Source organism: Prionailurus bengalensis, chromosome D2 (assembly GCF_016509475.1).
Source record: "Prionailurus bengalensis isolate Pbe53 chromosome D2, Fcat_Pben_1.1_paternal_pri, whole genome shotgun sequence".
Classification (NCBI taxonomy): Eukaryota; Metazoa; Chordata; class Mammalia; order Carnivora; family Felidae; genus Prionailurus; species Prionailurus bengalensis.
In genome coordinates, this window is record NC_057351.1 from 17,288,785 (window position 1) to 17,308,864 (window position 20,080).

Genomic DNA, 20,080 nt, shown 5'->3' on the forward strand with positions numbered 1-20,080 from the left:
TCATGATATCTCTTGCTCAGTAAACAGCTTTCTGCCCACGTCTCTCAAGTATTTATTTTTGGATTTGATATGTCTGCAAATAGTTTAGTTTATACGGCACCTTGAAACTTACCTTTGGATATCATCTCTCCTGCTAGCCTGGCCTTCCCTGCTAATTTTATGCAATCTTCAAATTTCAAATGTACTTACTGGTAGTTTTTGATATGCATTATTAGTACCATGTTAGTTTTTTTTAATTTAATTTTATTTTTGAGAGAGACGGAGCATGAGCATGAGCATGAGCAGGGGAGGGGCAGAGAGAGAGGGAGACACAATCTGAAGCGGGCTCCAGGCTCCCAGCTGTCAGCAGAGAGCCTGATGTGCGGCTCAAACCCATGAACCGTGAGATCATGACCTGAGCTGAAGTCAGACGCTTAACCTGGTGGGCCACCCAGACGCCCCACCATGTTACTTTTGAAGCAAATTACTTAAAGCCAGAAGTTTGAAATTACACTGCTGGTCAACTACTGCTTACATTATGGCAAAACATACAGGCTAAAGGGCTATCCCATTACAAAAACAATTGGAACAGAAATTATTTCCTGAGAGTCTAGCAATCTAGAGGAGTCGATCCCCTCACGCTGTAAAAAGAAAGACAAGCAGGGGTGGGGGTGGGGGGTTGTTGGTGGCAGATTCAAACTAGAGTGGTGAATGATAAGCACATTTGAAAAGCAAAAAGTGTCCTGGAGGTAAAGGCATGTAACAGCCACTACAATGGGAGGCCTTAAGGTCTAAGCAAGATAGGCTTGCTAAACTTTTTCAAGGAGCTAAAGCAGCCCCATATTGGGGGACCATATTCACAGGATCTCAACAAGAGCAAATGCAAACCTGTGTGGAAAGAAAGTAGTGCCAATTTGGGGTCCAAGTATTCCCGCAGATTAAGATCATTAGAATGAGAGTCAAAAACCAAGGGGCGCCTGGGTGGCGCAGTCAGTTAAGCGTCCGACTTCAGCCAGGTCACGATCTCGCGGTCCGGGAGTTCGAGCCCCGCGTCAGGCTCTGGGCTGATGGCTCAGAGCCTGGAGCCTGTTTCCGATTCTGTGTCTCCCTCTCTCTCTGCCCCTCCCCCGTTCATGCTCTGTCTCGCTCTGTCCCAAAAATAAATAAAAAACGTTGAAAAAAAAATTTTTTTAAAAAAACCAAGATCACCAAAACCATATGTCAAAATCAACAGGAATAACAAACAACAGACTTAGACTCTCAAGGGCTTCAAGTATTGGAATTGTTGAATACAGTCTCTGACACCAAATGAAATTGTTGAGAGAAATTATGAAGAAATCAGAAACATGAACAAGAAATAAGAGATTATCAAAAATGACCAGGCAGATTAAAAATAAATTGGAAGCTTTAAGAATAGAAAATATTGAAATGAAGAATTCAGTATGTAAGCTTAACAGCAAATTAGACATAGGTGAGAGAAACTTGCTTAATTGGAAGGTGGAGCATTAGGAATTAATCTAAACTGTAGCACAGAGAGTCCAGGTGTTAGAAAACATGAGATAGAAGATGTGGAAGATGTAAGAATGTCGAGCATATATCTAATTGAAATCTTGGGAGAAGAGAATGGAGGAGAGGCAGTTTTTGAAGAAATAATAGCTAACAATTTCCCAGAACTAAGGAAATATAAATCCATGGATTTTTTTTAAAAAGTTGCATAAATGACAAGAAATCCATATCCAGACACACCATAAGTAATAGGAGAACACATAAGGAGAAAATTTTTTAAACAGAAAAATCCTATCACCTACTTACGGTCAATAATTGGACTGACTATAAACCCCTCAATATCAAAATGGCAGTGAGAAGATAATAGACTATCTTCAAAGTGCTGCAAGAAAAAAAAATAACTTTCAACCTAAAGTTCTATACCCAGCAAAACTATCTTTTATGAATATAGACCAAATAAATATATATTCCATAATGAAAAACTGAACTAACCATCACCTGCCATTCACTAAAAATCTCTTAAGGAATGTAATTAAAGAAAAAGGTAGTTGGCCACAGGCAAAATTTGAGATACAAGAAGGAATAATGAGAAAAGAAAAATGGTAAGCATGATAAATTGGTAAGTCTAAATAAGTATTGTCTATATAAAATAATGCCTGGTTTGGGGGCTTTATAAAATGGATAGAAATACAATACTGGGAACAATAGCAAGTAAGTTGAGAGACAGTAAGAATTAAGTATGCTAGGGAATATGAGTTAAATATTATGTTGAAGCTTTAAGTTATACATAAATATTTAAAATACTAGAATGAATACTAAAAGTTAGAAACAAAGTGTATAGCTTCTATATTAGTGGATGAGTAAAAAAATAAAAAATAAAGTCTACAATCAACCAGCGAAGAGGGGAAAGAGAGGAAGCATACAAAAGTAGGGCAAATAAAGAGAAAAAAATAAGAATAGGTTGAAATAAACCAGGTATATTAATAATGACAATAAATATAAATGGATTTTTAAATGTCAAAAGATAGACATAGTTGGATTTGAATTTTTTTTTAATGTTAATTTATTTTTGAGAGAGAGAGACAGAGCGTGAGTCTGGGAGGGGCCAAGAGAGAGGGAGACACAGAATCTGAAGCAGGCTCCAGGCTCTGAGCTGTCAGCACAGAGCCCAATGAGGAGCTCAAACCCACGAACTGCGAGATCATGACCTGAGCCCAAGTTGGACGCTAAACCTATGAGCCACCCAGGCACCCCTGACTGTTTTAAAAATCCAGTTAAATGCTTTCTACAAGAGACATGTAATGCTTAAGGACACAGAAAGATTGAAAGTAAAGGGATGGAAAAAATTCTACATGGGAAACACTAAAAGATTCCTGATGTAGGTATGTTTATATTAATGGATTTAAATTTTTTGTAATTACTAAGAACAAAGATTGTTACTACATAAGGACAGAGGTTCAAATCACCAGGAAAGATATAAATTTAAACTTATATACACCTACTAAAATAACTTTACAAATTGATAGAAATATACAGAGAAATCAATAGATTCAGTATCCTAATGAGAGATTCTAATTTTTGATCAGTCACACACACACACAAAACTAGTAAAGATTTAGACTTTCTGAACGTCATGATTAACAGACTTGGCCTATTATTCTGCTATAGAACTGTGTACCCAGTAATCAAAGAATACATAGTCTTTTCAAGTACACTTTGGTCATTTATAAAGACTGACCACTTACTCATATTTAAATACATTTCAAATAACTGGTGCCACAGTAGACTACGGTAAAATCTTCATTATTTGGAAATTTAAAAGCACACATATTAAAATATAGATTAAAGATAAAATCCACACTGGAAATTTGAATATACTTTAAAAACAAAAAAAGATGAAAGCTCCACATACCAATACTTGTGGAAGCAGTGAGACCATTATCTAACCAAAAGTAATAAAAAGAAGAGATTGCTCAAAGAAGTTATATATATTCTCTACCACCCCATTTTAGAGAAGTACCCATGTGCAGAAAAGCACGAACCTAGGCAGGCCTGCACTGCTGTCCCTGGAAAAGTCTGCTTGCAAGGCCGGCCCCTGGGTGGCATCTGGGAACGGGGATTTCAGGAGGGTTCCCATCATGCCCAGAACTCATAAGAGTAGCTCACTGTGTGCCAAAGCTGCTTGTACAAACAATATGATTTATGTTAAACACTTGCTTTGCCTCTGGGTATTTGGAATTTGAGTAATTCCCAGGCAAAGGCTGTTTACACGATCAGCGTCTGATAAAAAACCCTGGGCACTGAGTATCTAATGAGCTTCCTGGTTAGCATTTCACACAGCAGGGAGGGGGGTTTAATCCTGAGTGTCTCCCCTGGGACAGGACCCTTGGAAGCTTGTGCCTGGTTTCCTCTGCGCTTCGCCCCCTGAGCTTTTCCCCTTTGAGGATTGTGCCTGTGTCCTGCTGTGCTAAATCACAGCCATGAGTACAACTGTGGAGTCCTGTGAGCCCTCCCAGCGGATTATGGGACCCAAGGGTGGTCTTGTGGGCCTCTACACAACCTATAACCTAAGATTGCAAACTCTGTTATGCAGACTTCGGGCAGGTAGGCAGCCAAACAATTAATAGGCCCCAGGCCATCCCAGGTATACTCGGTCTAATGCAACCTGGGGCAGGGGTGGGGGAGAGACATAGGGCAGAGATTTGGTTGCTTGTTGATAAAGTCAGTCCATGCAGGTTATGTATCCTGGGGAAGTTTATGAAGCAAATAATGGCCAGAAGTGCCTTCTGAATTGCACTCTAGTTACCAGTGTTACTCACAAGCGTGTGAGAATAATTGTGCGCATACACGCGTAAAGATTCTTCTAATTTGTGTAAGATTGGGTGCCAAGCACTGGGGTCAAGATCCTGTGGTCATAGATTTCTCGATCAGTTCTCCAGTGGAGGAAATGACTGCTCTTCAGGTAAAATTGGGTTAGCAGACCTCTGTTGTTAAGTCCCTAACCGCGTATGTCGTGTTCCTTCCAGAGACGTGTTACATCAGAACTTTGAGGGTTATAAGCCAGAGGTACAAGAGCTGATCTGTGTAGCTGATCGTTTGGGATCCCTGATGCAGTATGAAACGCCTGGCTTCCTGCCAAACAAGAGAATACACAGAGGTATCCTGAAACCATCCAAAGACGGACAGGTTGCTGACATAAGAGCAAGAATCGTCAAACCATGTTGCGCGTAAAAAAAAAAAAAAAAATCATTTGTGCCAACTCATAAATCCCCATTTGATCCGGACAAAACTGTAGAGATTCATTCACACTGAATTCTGAAAGAGAGCTTCCCGTGTGGCCTTGGTGTTGTCTCCACCCTGTTGATGTAGAATATGGGTCTTCAGTTGTGGCTGTGGATCCGACGGCTCGTCCACGGGAGCGGTTTGCTTAGTGTGGGAGCGAGGGAGAATTTGAATCTCCAGTTCTTTTTTTTTTTTTTTCCAACGTTTATTTATTTTTGGGACAGAGAGAGACAGAGCATGAACGGGGGAGGGGCAGAGAGAGAGGGAGACACAGAATCGGAAACAGGCTCCAGGCTCCGAGCCATCAGCCCAGAGCCTGATGCGGGGCTCGAACTCACAGACTGCGAGATCGTGACCTGGCTGAAGTCGGACGCTTAACCGACTGCGCCACCCAGGCGCCCCTGAATCTCCAGTTCTTTAGGAGGCAGAGCTGGGAGGAGACAGCTTCGGGGGGGGGGGGGGTGCCTCTAATTTCCTCTGATAGATGTTAGTTTTATGAAGACTGGCAACGATTGTAGCGTATCTCTGGTCTTGTTAAATTACCAATACGTACAATTCTTTTTTTTTTTTTTTAATTTATTTTTGAGACAGAGAGAGACAGAGCATGAATGGGGGAGGGGCAGAGAGAGAGGGAGACACAGAATCAAGCAGGCTCCAGGCTCCGAGCCATCAGCCCAGAGCCCGACACGGGGCTCGAACTCACGGACCGCGAGATCGTGACCTGAGCTGAAGTCGGACGCTTAACCGACTGAGCCACCCAGGCGCCCTACAATTCTTTTTTTATACGGTGACTCAAGTTATCACCGAGACTCTGCAGAGTAGGTGAACATCAGTCCCTCGGAAGTGAACTCACAAACCCTTGTTTTCTCAATATTTGCTTCTTTCAGCCATGGGCTTGGCAGCGTTGGAAGTCATGCAAGCTGTACAGCGTACGTGGACCAACTCGAAAGTTCGAATGAATGGGAAAACACGGCTGATGCAGTGGAGAGACATGTTTGACATTGCAGTAAAGTGGAGACGGTAACTAATTAAACTCGTGTTTAAATGGAAATAAACTAGAAGGGTTCTCATTGTAAAATAATAAAAGGCTCCTCTGGGTAACAGGTGTCTTTGGCTAGTGGAGCCGACATGAGGTATTACGCGAGTCTAGGCACATCTGTACATTGCGCTGTGTTCACCACAGATGTAGCTCCCGTCTGCCCCACGCAACACCATTACAGTAGGACTGACTGTGGTCCTTACGCTGTACCTTGCACCCCCGTGACATATTCATTCCATTACTGGGAGCCTGCCCCTCCCACTCAGTCGACGGGTTTCGAATTCTGTTTTGATTACTAACAACATGCCTTGTAAGTTACTTTTTCCTCTCTACAGTTTGTCGGAAATTGCTGGCATCATTATTCTTTGAAACGCCTTCGGCCGATGTTTACAAAATATAGGAACTGACTGCTCTCAAGTTTCCAAGCACATTTTTAAGCGAAGTGTTTTAGAAAAAGCTGTCTCTTGGAAAGAACGCATTATCTGGGGTGTACCTTTGAATGAACTGTAGTGTACTGGTCCCTTGATAGTTGAAGTGTGTGCCTGGCTAAGCAGCTATGGCTTGGGGGGAAGCTACTGATATTCATTGACATGAGAAAAATACTACTCTTCTAGTAAACCTATACTGACTTCCTACTGGCTCCAATTGGAACATTTATTTGGAGTTAGCAGGTTGGTGTGGCATACTTTTAGATAATGGACCGAGTACTTGCTTTCTCCCCACTCTTTGCAAAGACTCATCCTGTTTCATTGGTAATGCTTTTGAACATTTCTAGGTTGTATAAAGCCTCCATCTTTAACAAGCTCTGGTTTACAGGATTGCTGACCCGGACCAGCCGGTGCTGTGGTTAGATCAGATGCCAGCACGAAGTCTTAGCAGAGGTTTTAACAACCACATCAATTTAATCAGGTAGGAACCCTTTGTGCATCTTTCCTGTTTGCACAGGAGTTTGTTCTAAATAGACAGGTCATGGAGACCGTGGACGAACGACCCTTGATCCTCTCCCGGGGACTTTTTGAAAAGGGCCCACACGGATTAGTTCTGTACCTGCAGGGTCCCGCCTGCACTCCTTAGAGTGAGTCCAGCTGCAGGAAGAATGCAGTGCGTGCCATGTTCCCTCTCCAGTCTCTCCTCTTAGGAAGAGACTGTGTGATAATTCAGGTGAACAAGTGTGCAAGGGAGGGGGAGCGGAAGAGACGGAGGAGAGAGTGCAGAATCAGGAGCACTGGCGCCAGGTTGGAAATGGAGGAGAGCGTAGGGACCCACAGGGAGGCGGTCCCCTCTCTGGCTCAGGTGCGAGGTCCTTCCAATAGGCCAGGTGACAATAGGACAGAAAGGAGATGGCCACATTTGGGGGCTGGCGCTGGGGGGGGGGGAAGTGCAGGGTATGGGAGTGACTTCCTGTGCACGGTTACGAACCTGAGGTTTGAGATGTCTGTAGGGAATCTGGGGAGCGATGCCCAGGGAGCGGTTGGGTGTGTAACACGTTGTACACGCGCATGCCGGTTGGATGTGTCCATCAGTATGTTGGCTGTACATGAAGTTCTGGGAGAGGGTTTGAAAACTAGGAGGCGGGGACAGAAATGTGAGTAAAATGTATTTATTTATTTAATTTTTTTTTTTTTTAATTTTTTTTTTCAACGTTTTTTATTTATTTTTGGGACAGAGAGAGACAGAGCGTGAACGGGGGAGGGGCAGAGAGAGAGGGAGACACAGAATCGGAAACAGGCTCCAGGCTCCAAGCCATCAGCCCAGAGCCCGACGCGGGGCTCGAACTCACAGACCGCGAGATCGTGACCTGGCTGAAGTCGGACGCTTAACCGACTGAGCCACCCAGGTGCCCTGAGTAAAATAATATTTAGAGTGGGCAGAGGAGATGAAGCCTGTGCGTGAGCTGGACCACAGGAGAACTACCAGGAGAACCAAAGGAGAGGAGAAAAAGTCCAGGGATTCATGAAGGAAATTGGCATAAAAAGGCTGAACGTCGTAGAAGTACTTGAGGATTTTTCTTCTCATTTTGGCATCTCCGGGCCTGAGTTTGGTGCCTCTCCTACCAGGAAAAGCTGCAAGAGCTGACAGGCAATCCTGCCAAGACAGTTCTTTGCTTCTTCCATGCACCGGGTGCAAATAAGCACAGTTTCCAGACTGTTTTGCTACATTATTCTCACAGCTGTCTTACCGTTCTCTTGAATTCACTTGGAAGTTAGATGTTGTTTCTGATACAGTCCTTTCTAAAACGATTCTTAATTTTTTTTTCTTTCAGGGGCCAGGTGATCAACATGAGATACCTGGAATATTTTGAGAAAATTCTTCATTTTATTAAAGATAGGATTCTTGTTTATCACGGGTAATCCTTCAATTTTCTTTTTCACGGTAATCGCTAGCTTTGGTGGAGTTTACAGTAGTTGTATCTGTGAAACTTGAAAACTAAGCCTATTGACAGACTAAACAAAGTCTATCAAATGTCGACACAGTGTTTGGAGTTGTAAAGCCTTTCGGTAATGACTTACCGGCCTTCTTTTTTTTTTTTTTTTTTTTTAATTTTTTTTTTAATGTTTATTTATTTTTGAGACAGAGAGAGACACAGCATGAACGGGGGAGGGGCAGAGAGAGAGGGAGACACAGAATCGGAAGCAGGCTCCAGGCTCTGAGCCATCAGCCCAGAGCCCGACGCGGGGCTCGAACTCGCGGACCGCGAGATCATGACCTGAGCTGAAGTCGGACGCTTAACCGACTGAGCCACCCAGGCGCCCCTTACCAGCCTTCTTTTAACAGCTGTACAGAATCCATGAAATGTTTTAATCTTACGATACTGTGACTTTTCTCATTTCCTTCTCTGAAAAGCAGGACGTTTCTTTGAATTTCTTTATTAGGGATTTCAGCTGTAATATTCATTCTCTCTCACCTGAAAGGCCATATAGTGAACCCACAGTGAACAGAACATGGGGAAAAAAGAATTCTGAATGGATAGTTATCACCAAGTAAATATAAAAGTGGCACAAAAACTAGCAGGATATTTCCGTTTAAGCAACTGTAGAAAGGAAAAAAAAAAATTCACTTCTAATTTCAAAATTGGTCTATGAGAATCAAGGCTTCATCACCAAATTGTGACCAGAGACCCGTGCATGTATATACGACCAGTGGCCAGCAATCTGTTCTGTTTCTCCGTTTCACCTTCTAGATGGGCTTCTATCTGTTTTCTTAATTGTCATCTGCGGCCCCAAATTCATTAGGATTAAACCATCCCCATATTTAGAAACTTTTGTTCGGGCCCACCATTTTGACTATGGAGCTACTCATAATTGAGATTGATTCATTAAAGCTTAAGGTAATAGCAAGTAATAGAATTGTATATTACATTTCTGTATTAATTTTACTTGCCATCTGCCTCTGTCTCTGTCTCTTTTTCTCTCTTTAAGAGCTAATAATCCTAAAGGATTGTTGGAAGTCAGAGAGGCTCTGGAAAAGGTGCACAAAGTAGAAGATCTCCTGCCAATTATGAAGGTAAGTTTATCATCAGAATCCTGGTAGGTGTTTTTAGGGAAAAAAACACAACTAGAGTACTTTTTAAAGAAGAGCTCATAACCGTTTAATGCATGTGTATTAATAGTGTGCTAGAAGCACTTTAAAATTATAAGCATTCTGAGGGGCACCTATGCGGCTCAGTCGGGGCTGAGTCCCACTTCGGCTCAGGTCATGGTCTCACCGCTCGTAAGTTCAAGCGCCGCATCGGGCTCTGTGCTGACAGCTCAGAGCCTGGAGCCTGCTTCGGATTCTGTGTCTCCCTCTCTCTCTGCCCCTCTCCTCACGCTCTATCTCTTTCTCTCAAAAATAAGTAAACGTTAAAAGACAATAATAATAAAATTATAAGCATTCTGAAAACACTAATGGAAACAGCCTCTGAATAATAACCCAAATCACATAAAACACAGGCATCAGTCTCAAACATAAAAGCAAAGCTGTGAGGAAGCAGTTGATACAGGAAACAGAAGGAAACTTAAAAGTATATACCATTGAATTCTGCTTCTGGCCACAGTGGAGTACTTGATAGTTGACCGCCTTTCCATACTATAACAGTTATAAAACTCCACAAAATACAAGGCACCTGTTTTCAATGGTTGGCAATTACAAAACTGTGATTTTTGAGGAAAGGGAAACACTTTCTGTGAGCCCCGTGTTCACCCCAGCCTTCTACCTGGGATTATTTACTAAACCACTGTGTATGTGGAGCCTAAACAGAGTTTGGTGGTCTTGCTGAGCTAAGGAGGCAGAGATTGGAGTTGGGGTCTGCCGAAGTGGCTGGAGTTTACAGGGCAGAGTACAGAAGAGGAGAGAGCTGCTCAAGGTGAGAAGTCCCCAGAGGTCAGCATGGGCGTTCCTTGTCATGCTTGGCTGAGAGCTGGGCTCTGCTCGCTCAGTGAGACCCAGAGGCCCTGCAGACAGTAGCTGCTATGGGCGTGAGAGCTGAACGGAGGTATGAACGGTTTTACACCAGGGTGTGAGAGCTGAAGGGAGGTAGCCTCAGTTTTACACCACTGAGAGACATTGGAGTTGTGACCTTGCCAGAATGGAGGGATCCTGGGAGCACCCTGGGCATTTACTCACAACCCCAGAAAGGACACACCGTAGGTATAAGACCACCTAGGATGAGGTCCACATTCTAGGACAAAGGACAATTTCTTTTTCTCTTTCTTTTTTTATGTTCATTTCCTGAGAGAGAGAGTGTGTGAGCAGGGGAGGGGCAGAGAGAGAAGGAGATACAGAATCTGAAGCAGGCTCCAGGCTCTGAGCTGTCAGCACAAACCCCTATGCAGAGCTCGAACCCACCAACCGTGAAATTATGACCAGAGCCAAGCTGGACGCTTAACCGACTGAGCCACCCAGGCACCCCGAAGGACAATTTCTGAATAGATCACCCTAACAGAAAACCAAGCCTAAGAGGATTAAATGGATCTGCTCGTGATTGGATTGCCTGCCAAAACAAAACTCAACACCCTTGAAAGGAAGGAAACATAGTCTAGACTTCTTAATTATTAGGCAAAGGAACAAGCAGGAGAACGTGACCCATAACCAAGAAACCAAAACCAGTTAACAGGAACAGACCCCAGGAGATCCAGAAGTTGCAATGAACTCTTTTAAAGTCTTTGTTTCATTAACATGTTCGAGGACTTAAAGGAAAACATGAGCACAATGATGAAGAACCTGAGCAGGAGAATGGAAACTATAAAAAGAACCAAAAGAAAATTGGAGGACACAAAAGTCAGTGGTGTCAGAGAAGCCGCTACTTTAGTTTTGCATATGGCCCAAGGTTTGTGTGCCAGTCCTCAGCTTTCCTTGTCCAGAGGCTGTCTTCCAGATCGGGACGCCTTATGAGGGTCAGTCGTCGTTCCTCAGAGGAGGCCAGAGATGGAACACACTACTCAATAATAATACGGAGAAAGGGTACTGCTAACACACAGCAGCGGGGGAACTTTAGAAACATTATGTGGGGCAAAGGAAGTCGCATACAGAAGAGTATGATTCCATTTGTAAGAAGTTCGACTGATCTAGGGAGACAGCAGAACAGTGATGGCTTCTGAGGAGTGAGGTTTACCTGAAAGGGGTAGGAGAAGACTTTCCAGAATGATGAAACTACACTATATCTTGACTGGAATAGTGGATACATGGGTGTATATATTTGTCAAAATGCATCACATTATACATGTGAAGTTCATTGTATATAAATTTTACCTCAATGAAACATACATAAATTAATTTTCTGAGAGATTTGAGCCAGTATCATATGATAGGTAGATAGGTAGACAGATAGTAGCAATAAAAAAGAAATAGAATTCTCATGATTAAAAAAAAAAATCTCCGCTAGATAAGACTAGTAGATTAAAGACAGTTGAATATCAAATACATATGAGCTGGAAAATCCAATCAATAAATTCTCCCAGAATATAGTATACAAGGACAAAGAAATATAAAATATGAGAGACGATGAATGCAGAAGATGAAGAACGGACCTGATAGAGATCAGAAAGGAGAGAAGAAAGATAAAGAAACAGAGTGGTTAGTCAACAAAATAATAGAAGGAAAGCTTGTGGACAGATGAAAAGATCAATGCAGGGCCTCCTAGATGTTCAGCATGATGCTCAATATTGACACCTAGACACATTCTGATAAAATTTGGGGACTTCAAGATTAAAGAGAGTTCCTCAAAAAAATTAGATGTAGAGGGGAGCCTGGGTAGCTCAGTCAGTTGAGAGTCTGATTCTTGGTTTCGGCTCCAGTCATGATCTTTGTGCTGAATGTGGAGCCTGCTTAGAATTCCCTCTCTCTCTCTCTTCCTTTCTCCCTGCCCCTCCCTCTTACTCCTTTCTCAAAATAATAATAATAATAATAATAATAATAATAATAATAAATAAAGGTAAAAAATTAGACATAGAATTATGATAAGATCCAAAAACTCCCCTTCTAGATGTATATTCAAACGAATTGAAAGCAGGGACTCGGATATTTGTACACCCATGTTCATGGCAGTATTATTCACAGTAGCCAAGAGACAGAAGCAACCCAAGGGGCCATTAATGGATGAATGGATAAATAGTATGTGGCATGGCCATACGATGGGGTATTATTCAGCCTGAAGAAGGAAGGGAATTCTAACACAGGCTACAGCATGGATGAAGCTTGAGGACATTAGGCAGAGTGAAATAAACCAGTCACAAAAGGACAAATACCCTACGATTCCACTTTTATGAGGTGTCCAGAGGAGTCAAATTCATAGAGACAGAAAGTAGAAAGATAGTTGCCAGGGGTTGGGGAAGGGAGACAGAGTTTCTATTTGGGATGATGCAAAAAGTTCTGTGGAAGGTTGGTGGTGATGGTTGCAAACAATGTGAACTTTCCTTTTACTCCTATTATTTTATTTAAATCCAAGTTAACATATAGTGTAATAATGATTTCAGGAATAGAATTTAGTTGTTCATCACTTACATATAACACCCAGCGCTTATCACAAGTGCCCTCCTTAATGCCCATCACCCAGTTAGCCCTTCCCCCCCACCCAGCACCCCTCCAGCAACCCTCAGTTTGTTCTCTATATTTAGAAGTCTCTTATGGTTTGTCTCCTTCTCTGTTTTTGTATTATTTTTGTTTCCCTTCCCTCATGTTCATCTTAAATTCCCCTTATGGGTGAAGTCATATGATATTTGTCTTTCTCTGACTAATTTCACTTAGCATAACACACTGTAGTTCCATTCACATTGTTGCAAATGGCAGGATTTCATTCTTTTTGATCGCCAAGTAATATTCCACTAGTAGTGCAATTGCTGGGTCGTAGGGTAGTTCTATTTTTAATTTTTTGAGGAGCCTCCATACTGTTTTCCAGAGAGGCTGCACCAGTTTGCATTCCCACCAGCAGTGCAAAAGGGTTCCTCCTTCTCTGCATCCTGGCCAACATCTGATGTTGCCTGAGTTGTTAATGTTAGCCATTCTGACAGGTGTGAGGTGCTATCTCATTGTGGTCTTGATTTGTATTTCCCTGATGCTGAGTGATGCTGAGCATTTTTTTCATGTGTCTGTTAGCCATCTGGATGTCTTCTTTGGAAAAGTGTCTATTCATGTCCTTTGCCCATTTCTTCACTGGATGATTTGTTTTTTCGGTGTTGAGTTTGGTAAGATCTTTAAGATTTTGGATACTAGCCCTTTATCTGATAGGTCATTTGCAAATATCTTCTACTATTCCATTGGTTGCCTTTTAGATTTGCTGATTGTTTCCTTCACTGTGCAGACACTTTTTATCTTGATGAGGTCTGAACGTTCTTAATGCCATTGATCTATACATTCACAAATGGTTAAAGTGGCAAATTTTATGTTACATACTTAACACACAAAGAGTAAAAAGAATATCTTCAAGCTTCCAGAAAAGAAAGAAAAAGAAAGAAAGAAAGAAAGAAAGAAAGAAAGAAAGAAAGAAAGACTAAGGAAGGAGAATTTCACTGATGCCCAACTTCCTTCCAGCAGCAGTAGTGGATTCTAGAAGACAACGAAGGGAAATTTATTTGAACCTACTCTACCAGCGTTCAAGTGTGAGGGTAAAATAAAAACTGTTTCAAACAGACAGTTATTTAGGAATTTCACCAAGTGTAGATTTTCTTTGTCAAAATGATTGAAGGGCATATATACTCTCATCAAGTAAGCCCAAGAGAGAAGAAAACATGAGATGTAAGAAATCGTGGTGAACAAATAAACCAATGAAATGAATTGTTAACACCTGATGTTTAAAAATATGTATGTCTGGAATTAAAATACTGGATAATGTCAACATTAGAGGTTAGAGAAAGTAGAGAAAGGAAGTAAAACTGTTACTAAGGTATTTGGTTTTTTCAGTGAGACAGTATAATCGCTGACCCATGATATTGACAGAAAAATGCGTGTTTAAAATATCTACACTAAAAATTTAAAGGCAAACACTGAAACAACAGAGATGCGATGGATCACCGTCTAGACCTGTAGAAGGCAGGAGAACGGCGTAAAGAAAACAATGTCAATTCAACTCAAAGCTTAGAGAAAGAGGGGGATAAAAAAGTAGGTGAGCTAGGAAATGTGGGTAATGACAGTGGCAAGTCAACGTGGTGTTATAATTGATCCCCTCAGTGAAAGACTGAGGATTTCGGACTGGTTTTTTAAAGCCCAGCTATATGCTGTTTACAGGCAAATGCTGATGAAAAGAGAATGTGAGTGTAGCATGTCACTATCAGAAATATTACAGTTCAAGATGAAGTATATTTACGGGGACAGAAATCGTTGTTTAAAAGTATAATCTATTAAGAAGTTACAATTTTACAAACATTGCCTCTACCCCAGATTATAACTACTCAACAATTTGGCAACAGAAGGTGGATATTTTTTTTTCAATTAATGGTTTGAACTTTAATGTAAAACGTGAATCCGTGTTCTCCTTATAGCTATAGTAGAGAGGTTTGATGTACATCAGATGAAATTTAAGAAATTGACATGAAGAACCAGAACTTATCCATTTCTTTCTTTTTTTTTTTTTTAAGTTTATTAGGTTATTTTGAGAGAGAGACAGCGCGCGTGGGGGAGGGGAAGAGAGAGAGGGAGAGAGAGAATCCCAAGCAGGCTCTGCACCACCAGCGTGGAGCCCGATGTGGGGCTCGAACTCAGGAACCGTGAGATGGCCTGAGCCGGAACCAAGAGTCGGGTGCTCTACCAACTAAACCACCCAGGCGTCCCTCCATTTCTTTCTTTCTTCTTTTAAAATGTTTATTTATTTTTGTGAGAGAGAGCATGATAGGGGAGGGGCAGTGAAGGAGGGGGACAGAGGATTCCAAGCAGGCTCCATCCTGACAGCACAGAGCCCGACACGGGGCTCAAACCCACCAACCATGATATCATGACCTGAGCTGAAGTTAGACGCTCAACCGACTGAGCCGCCCAGGTGCCCTCTGATCTTACCCATTTCTGAGGAATGAGAGCAGGAAGGATCAGGTCATGAGCAAAGCAGCGAGCTAATACTCTGCACACCAGGGTCCACATTCACCTCTTCCACTGTCTAAGTCCCAGGCTCTTGTCTGCTAAGAGCACTGATTCTGTCCAGGCCTGTTTCAGGGGTTATTGCAAGGGCCTGATGCACTGACGCAGTGGTTCCCAACCTTCTCAAAGCTACTCTAGTATTGGGGTGCCTGGGTGGCTCAATTGCTTAAGCGCCCGACTCTTGATTTCATCTCAGGTCATGACTACGCGGTTTGTGTGATCAAGCCCCACGTCAAGCTCTGTCCTCACTGAAGAGCTTGGAGCCTGCTTGGGATTTCCTCTCTCCTTCTCTCTCTCTCTCTCTCTCTCTCTCTCTCTCTCTCTCTCTCTCAAAATAAACTTAAAAAAAAAAAAGCTACTCTAGTATCAGACACCTTCTTCACTGCATCCAAATGAAATTCATAGAGAATATATCACACCTACGCAAAATAATTCTTTAAAAGGCCAACGTAGTGCCATAAAGGAGGTCTAAATGGTAAATCATTTGTAATAGAATAGCGTCTGTGTTAGGATGTTGGATTCAGGCACGTCTTCACAGAAGCCAGAAAGAAGTAGCTGGTTGCTTACTATACCTGTGGAAAAAGGGGGGTGAACAGGGCAGCTACGAACGCAGCCCCACATCAATGTGATTTGCTGACTCTGGTATCACGAGCTGCTGGTGACAGCGTTTTCCGAAATGGTAAACTTCCAAACAGTGCCTAATATCCTGTTTCCCCAGTTGGATGTGCTATTCGCCTTCATGGAAAATTCAGCGTGGATTAAAACTATGTTAACAAATATTCAGTGTCTAAGTGTGAAATGGAGTCTGGTTCTAGGCCCAAGTAACTATTAAAATATTATTTTAAATGTTTTTAATGTTTATTTTATTTTTGAGAGAGAGACAGACAGTGTGTGTATGTGTGCGCGTGTGCGTGCGAGTAGGGGAGGGGCAGAGGGAGACACAGAATCGGAAGCAGGCTCCAGGCCCTGAGCTGGCAGCACAGAGCCCAATGCAGGGCTCGAACTCACAGACCTGGAGATCATGACCTGAGCCGAAGACAGACCCTTAACGGACTGAGCCACCCAAGCGCCCCAGGAATTATTAAATTGTAAATAAGTTCGTCATCTACGCGGCAGTCCAGTGGGGCATTGGCAGTCATGCATAACGCGTGACTGTCCCCTGACCCCCTCCCCCCGGGACATCTAGTGTTTTCGGCCCCACCTGCTAAGTTCCGGGCGTAGCCTCCCCGCCACCCCCACGCTGTAGCCACCAGACTCTCCCATGAATTCCCCAGATGCCCCCCAGAGGGCAGAACCGCTCCACTGAGGGCCGCTGGGACGTCCTGTACAGAAAGAAAGCTGGTGCATGTCTTCGTTTTTAATCTCCCTCTTGTTGGTACTTTAGGCTTTTAAACTTACTCTTTTGGGAAGAATACCAAAGCAGCTTAGGGGGGTTTTAACTTTATATTCTCTTTGTTTAAAAAGAAAAACATAGTGGACTCCAAGCCTGCAATTACTCAGGGTGCCGCTGAGAGGCGGGGCGCCCTCCCGGTGTGAGGTCCCCGCCTGTCTGACCGTGGTCTGGAAGTGACCATTCCGTCGCGGCCCTGGACACCCAGCTTTCACCCGGGGCTGTGGGCATATTGATATTTTTAAGGGCACGCATGGAAGTATATAAAACACCTTTGGTTCTCCAGTGCTTGGTGCGATGTGATGTCACGACAGCTTCCACTGAAACCTGCTTTCAGTGACAAACCAAGTTGAAGTACAATTGACCGTTGAACAACATGGGTTTGACCTGCGTGAGACCACTTATGTGGATTTTTTATCTCTAAAGGCGGCACAGCGCTGTAACTATCTTCCTTGGGATTTTCCTTTTTCTAGCTTACTTTATTGTAAGAACTTTATTGTAAGAATACAGGATCCATACAACATACAGAATGTGTATTAATCCAGCTTTTATGTTATCAGTCAGCTGCCCATCACGTTGTTCAGGGTCACTGGCTACCTCAGCTCCCCTTGAGGCAGCTTATCAGCATATAATGTGGACTGGAGGCCGCTGCCACTCCTGGCTCAGTAACTCCTGCCGGGCCCTCCCTTCCCAGCTGGTTTCCTCCTCTGCAGGATTGAGACTATGCCAGAAAACATACCTGTCTTACCGGTATGTTGTAAGCATCAGATGAGAAATTAGCGTGTAGTAAGTGTTAATGCATTTCTTCCCCTAAAAGCCCTTTCTTGGGACGCCTGGGTGGCTCAGTGGGTTAAGTGTCCGACTCTTGATTTTGGCTCAGGTCTTGATCTCGTGATCTGTGAAGATCGAGCCCCACATCTGGCTCTGCACTGAGCGTGGAGTCTGCTTGGGATTCTCTCTCTCCCTCTCTCTCTGTCCTGCCCTGCTCAAATGCACACACACACTGTCTTGTCTTTCTCAAAATAAACGTTAGGGTGCTTGGGGGTCTCAGTCGGTTAAACAACCAACTTCGGCTCAGGTCATGATCTCACGGTTCGTGGGTTCGAGCCCAGGGTCGGGCTCTGTGCTGACAGCTCAGAGCCTGGGGCCTGTTTCGGATTCTGGGTCTCCCTCTCTCTCTCTGCCCCTCCCCCACTCACGCTCTGTCTCAAAAATAAATAAACATTAAAAAAAATTTTTTTAAACAAAATAAACTTTAAAAAAATAAAATAAAAGCCCTTTCTTCGGGGCGCCTGGGTGGCGCAGTCGGTTAAGCATCCGACTTCAGCCAGGTCACGGTCTCGCGGTCTGTGAGTTCGAGCCCTGCATCAGGCTCTGGGCTGATGGCTCGGAGCCTGGAGCCTGTTTCCGATTCTGTGTCTCCCTCTCTCTCTGCCCCTCCCCCGTTCATGCTCTGTCTCTCTCTGTCCCAAAAATAAATAAACGTTGAAAAAAAAAATTAAAAAAAAAAAAAAAAAAGCCCTTTCTTCATTGAAGAGTTCCTGTTCCTGTTCCCAGTGCTGGCTCTGATTACCTGTGCCTCATGTCTGTTTGACCGAGGTCCTTCTCTGGACCATTAGTGACCACCCTCAGGGTCTGCCTAGTTTAGACAACCTTTCCCCTGGTAGTGGCTTATGTAAAGCACAGCGTCTTCTTACTTTATCCTTGGTTCCTTATCAGTTCGAACAAAAACAGCTGGCAACACTAAATAATTGAACCTGGGGAGGATTTTTCTGGACTAATGACAAAATCTATTAGCATTTTGGTTTTGCCAAAAATATTTTCCTCTGAAACTGCCTTCCTCCTTGTCACCCCTGAAGGCCATTCTTGGCTCTGTGTCGTTCCTCTAACATACTTTTCTGTGGTCTGCAGAGTTGTGTGTGTACATGTGTGAAATTCTCGATTTGACAGATGGAATTCTGAGTACTTTTCGGGACAAATCAGACTGCCTCGAAGGAGCGTGAGCATGAGCACAAGGTGTTTTTCGAGTTTTGGGGGTATTAGGCACAACTGTCCTGCTAAGAATCCCAAGGCGCTGCCAGTTAAGATGATGAGAAACCCAAAGGCGCTCTTAGAAGTGAGCAGCGTGCCCGCTGACTCGGGGAGCTGTGAGCCTGGTGTGCTGAGCTTCTGTGCTGGCCTCTCGTGGGGGCCCCAGGGCAGTGCAACTTGACCCTGGGCTCTGTGTGAGGCCATAGGGACTGGCAGAGGGCCCTTGGTCACTGTAGAGGTAGGCGTGGTCATGGTCGATTGTGTCGGGAACTTCGGTGACCCTTCTGAAAAACATGTATCAGGGGGCGCCTGGGTGGCTGGTCGGTTAATCGTCCGATTCTCGGTTTCAGCTTAGGTCATGAGCCTTACAACCGGCTCAGCCCTGCTTGGGAATCTCCTTCTCTCTCTGCCCTTCCCCTGCTTGTGCTCTCTCTCTCTCTCTCTCTCTCTCTCTCTCAAATAAGTAAATAAATAAATAAACTTCAAAACACAGAAGTCAGAGTCAATGCTACAGAATAGCAGTTGGGGGTTTACAATGAGTTATACGCTAGTAATGTGAATTTGTTTTCCCCGAAAGCAGTTTAATACTAAAACGAAGGATGGGTTCACTGTGAACACGAAAGTTCCCAGCCTCAAAGATCAAGGGAAGGAATACGATGGATTCACAATCACGATTACGGGAGACAAGTACGTATGCTTCCTAAGCGTGGGCGTGAAGGCGGGCTGGTGTCAGGAAGTGCACAGGCACCTGATTATTGCCACGGGAGGGTTAGACCTACCAGACTTTTGCTTTATCCTGAAATGAAAATTGTCAAGGTCCAGTGTGCAGCTATAGCCAGTTATGTTTTTAACGTGACTTTTAGAGTATTACGCCAGCAGACATTCGACTGTGCTGGTATCTAACTACTTTCTAGATATTAAGTATAATGTCTAATGTGCTTTGTGGAAAGCATTCTTCTGGGTTCTTAAAGTTCCTTGTGGGCAACACTCTTAATGATAAAACGAAAAAAGATGACAGATTGGCAGATAGAAAGCCATTGTAAGATTTTTTTGGATATAGGTTTTAACGTATTATGAGATTAGTGCAGCCTTATTATGGAAAATTTAGAGGGGCGCCTGGGTGGCTCAGTCGGTTAAGCGTCCGACTTCGGCTCAGGTCATGATCTTGCGGTTCGTGAGTTCAAGCCCCGCGTCGGGCTCTGTGCTGACAGCTCAGAGCCTGGAGATTCTGTGTCTCCCTCTCTCTCTCTCTGACCCTCCCCCGTTCATGGTGTCTCTCTCTGTCTCAAAAATAAATAAACGTAAAAAAA

At 43.4% G+C, this 20,080-nt stretch overlaps 1 protein-coding gene across 7 annotated transcripts in view; it reads left to right on the top strand.

Moving 5' to 3' along the window:
- TTC13 (tetratricopeptide repeat domain 13) overlaps window positions 1–20,080 on the top strand; it is an 80,361-nt gene that overhangs the window by 52,336 nt on the left and 7,945 nt on the right. For 4 of the 7 annotated variants that reach the window (XM_043596321.1, XM_043596323.1, XM_043596325.1 and 1 more), the window contains 6 exons: window positions 4,512–4,642; window positions 5,655–5,787; window positions 6,623–6,715; window positions 8,070–8,153; window positions 9,226–9,310; window positions 19,348–19,457. In XM_043596321.1, the coding sequence (XP_043452256.1) occupies window positions 4,512–4,642; window positions 5,655–5,787; window positions 6,623–6,715; window positions 8,070–8,153; window positions 9,226–9,310; window positions 19,348–19,457 (636 nt within the window). The remainder of the gene's footprint in view (window positions 1–4,511; window positions 4,643–5,654; window positions 5,788–6,622; window positions 6,716–8,069; window positions 8,154–9,225; window positions 9,311–19,347; window positions 19,458–20,080) is intronic. The other 3 variants (XM_043596322.1, XM_043596324.1, XM_043596326.1) reach the window with 1 other exon arrangement.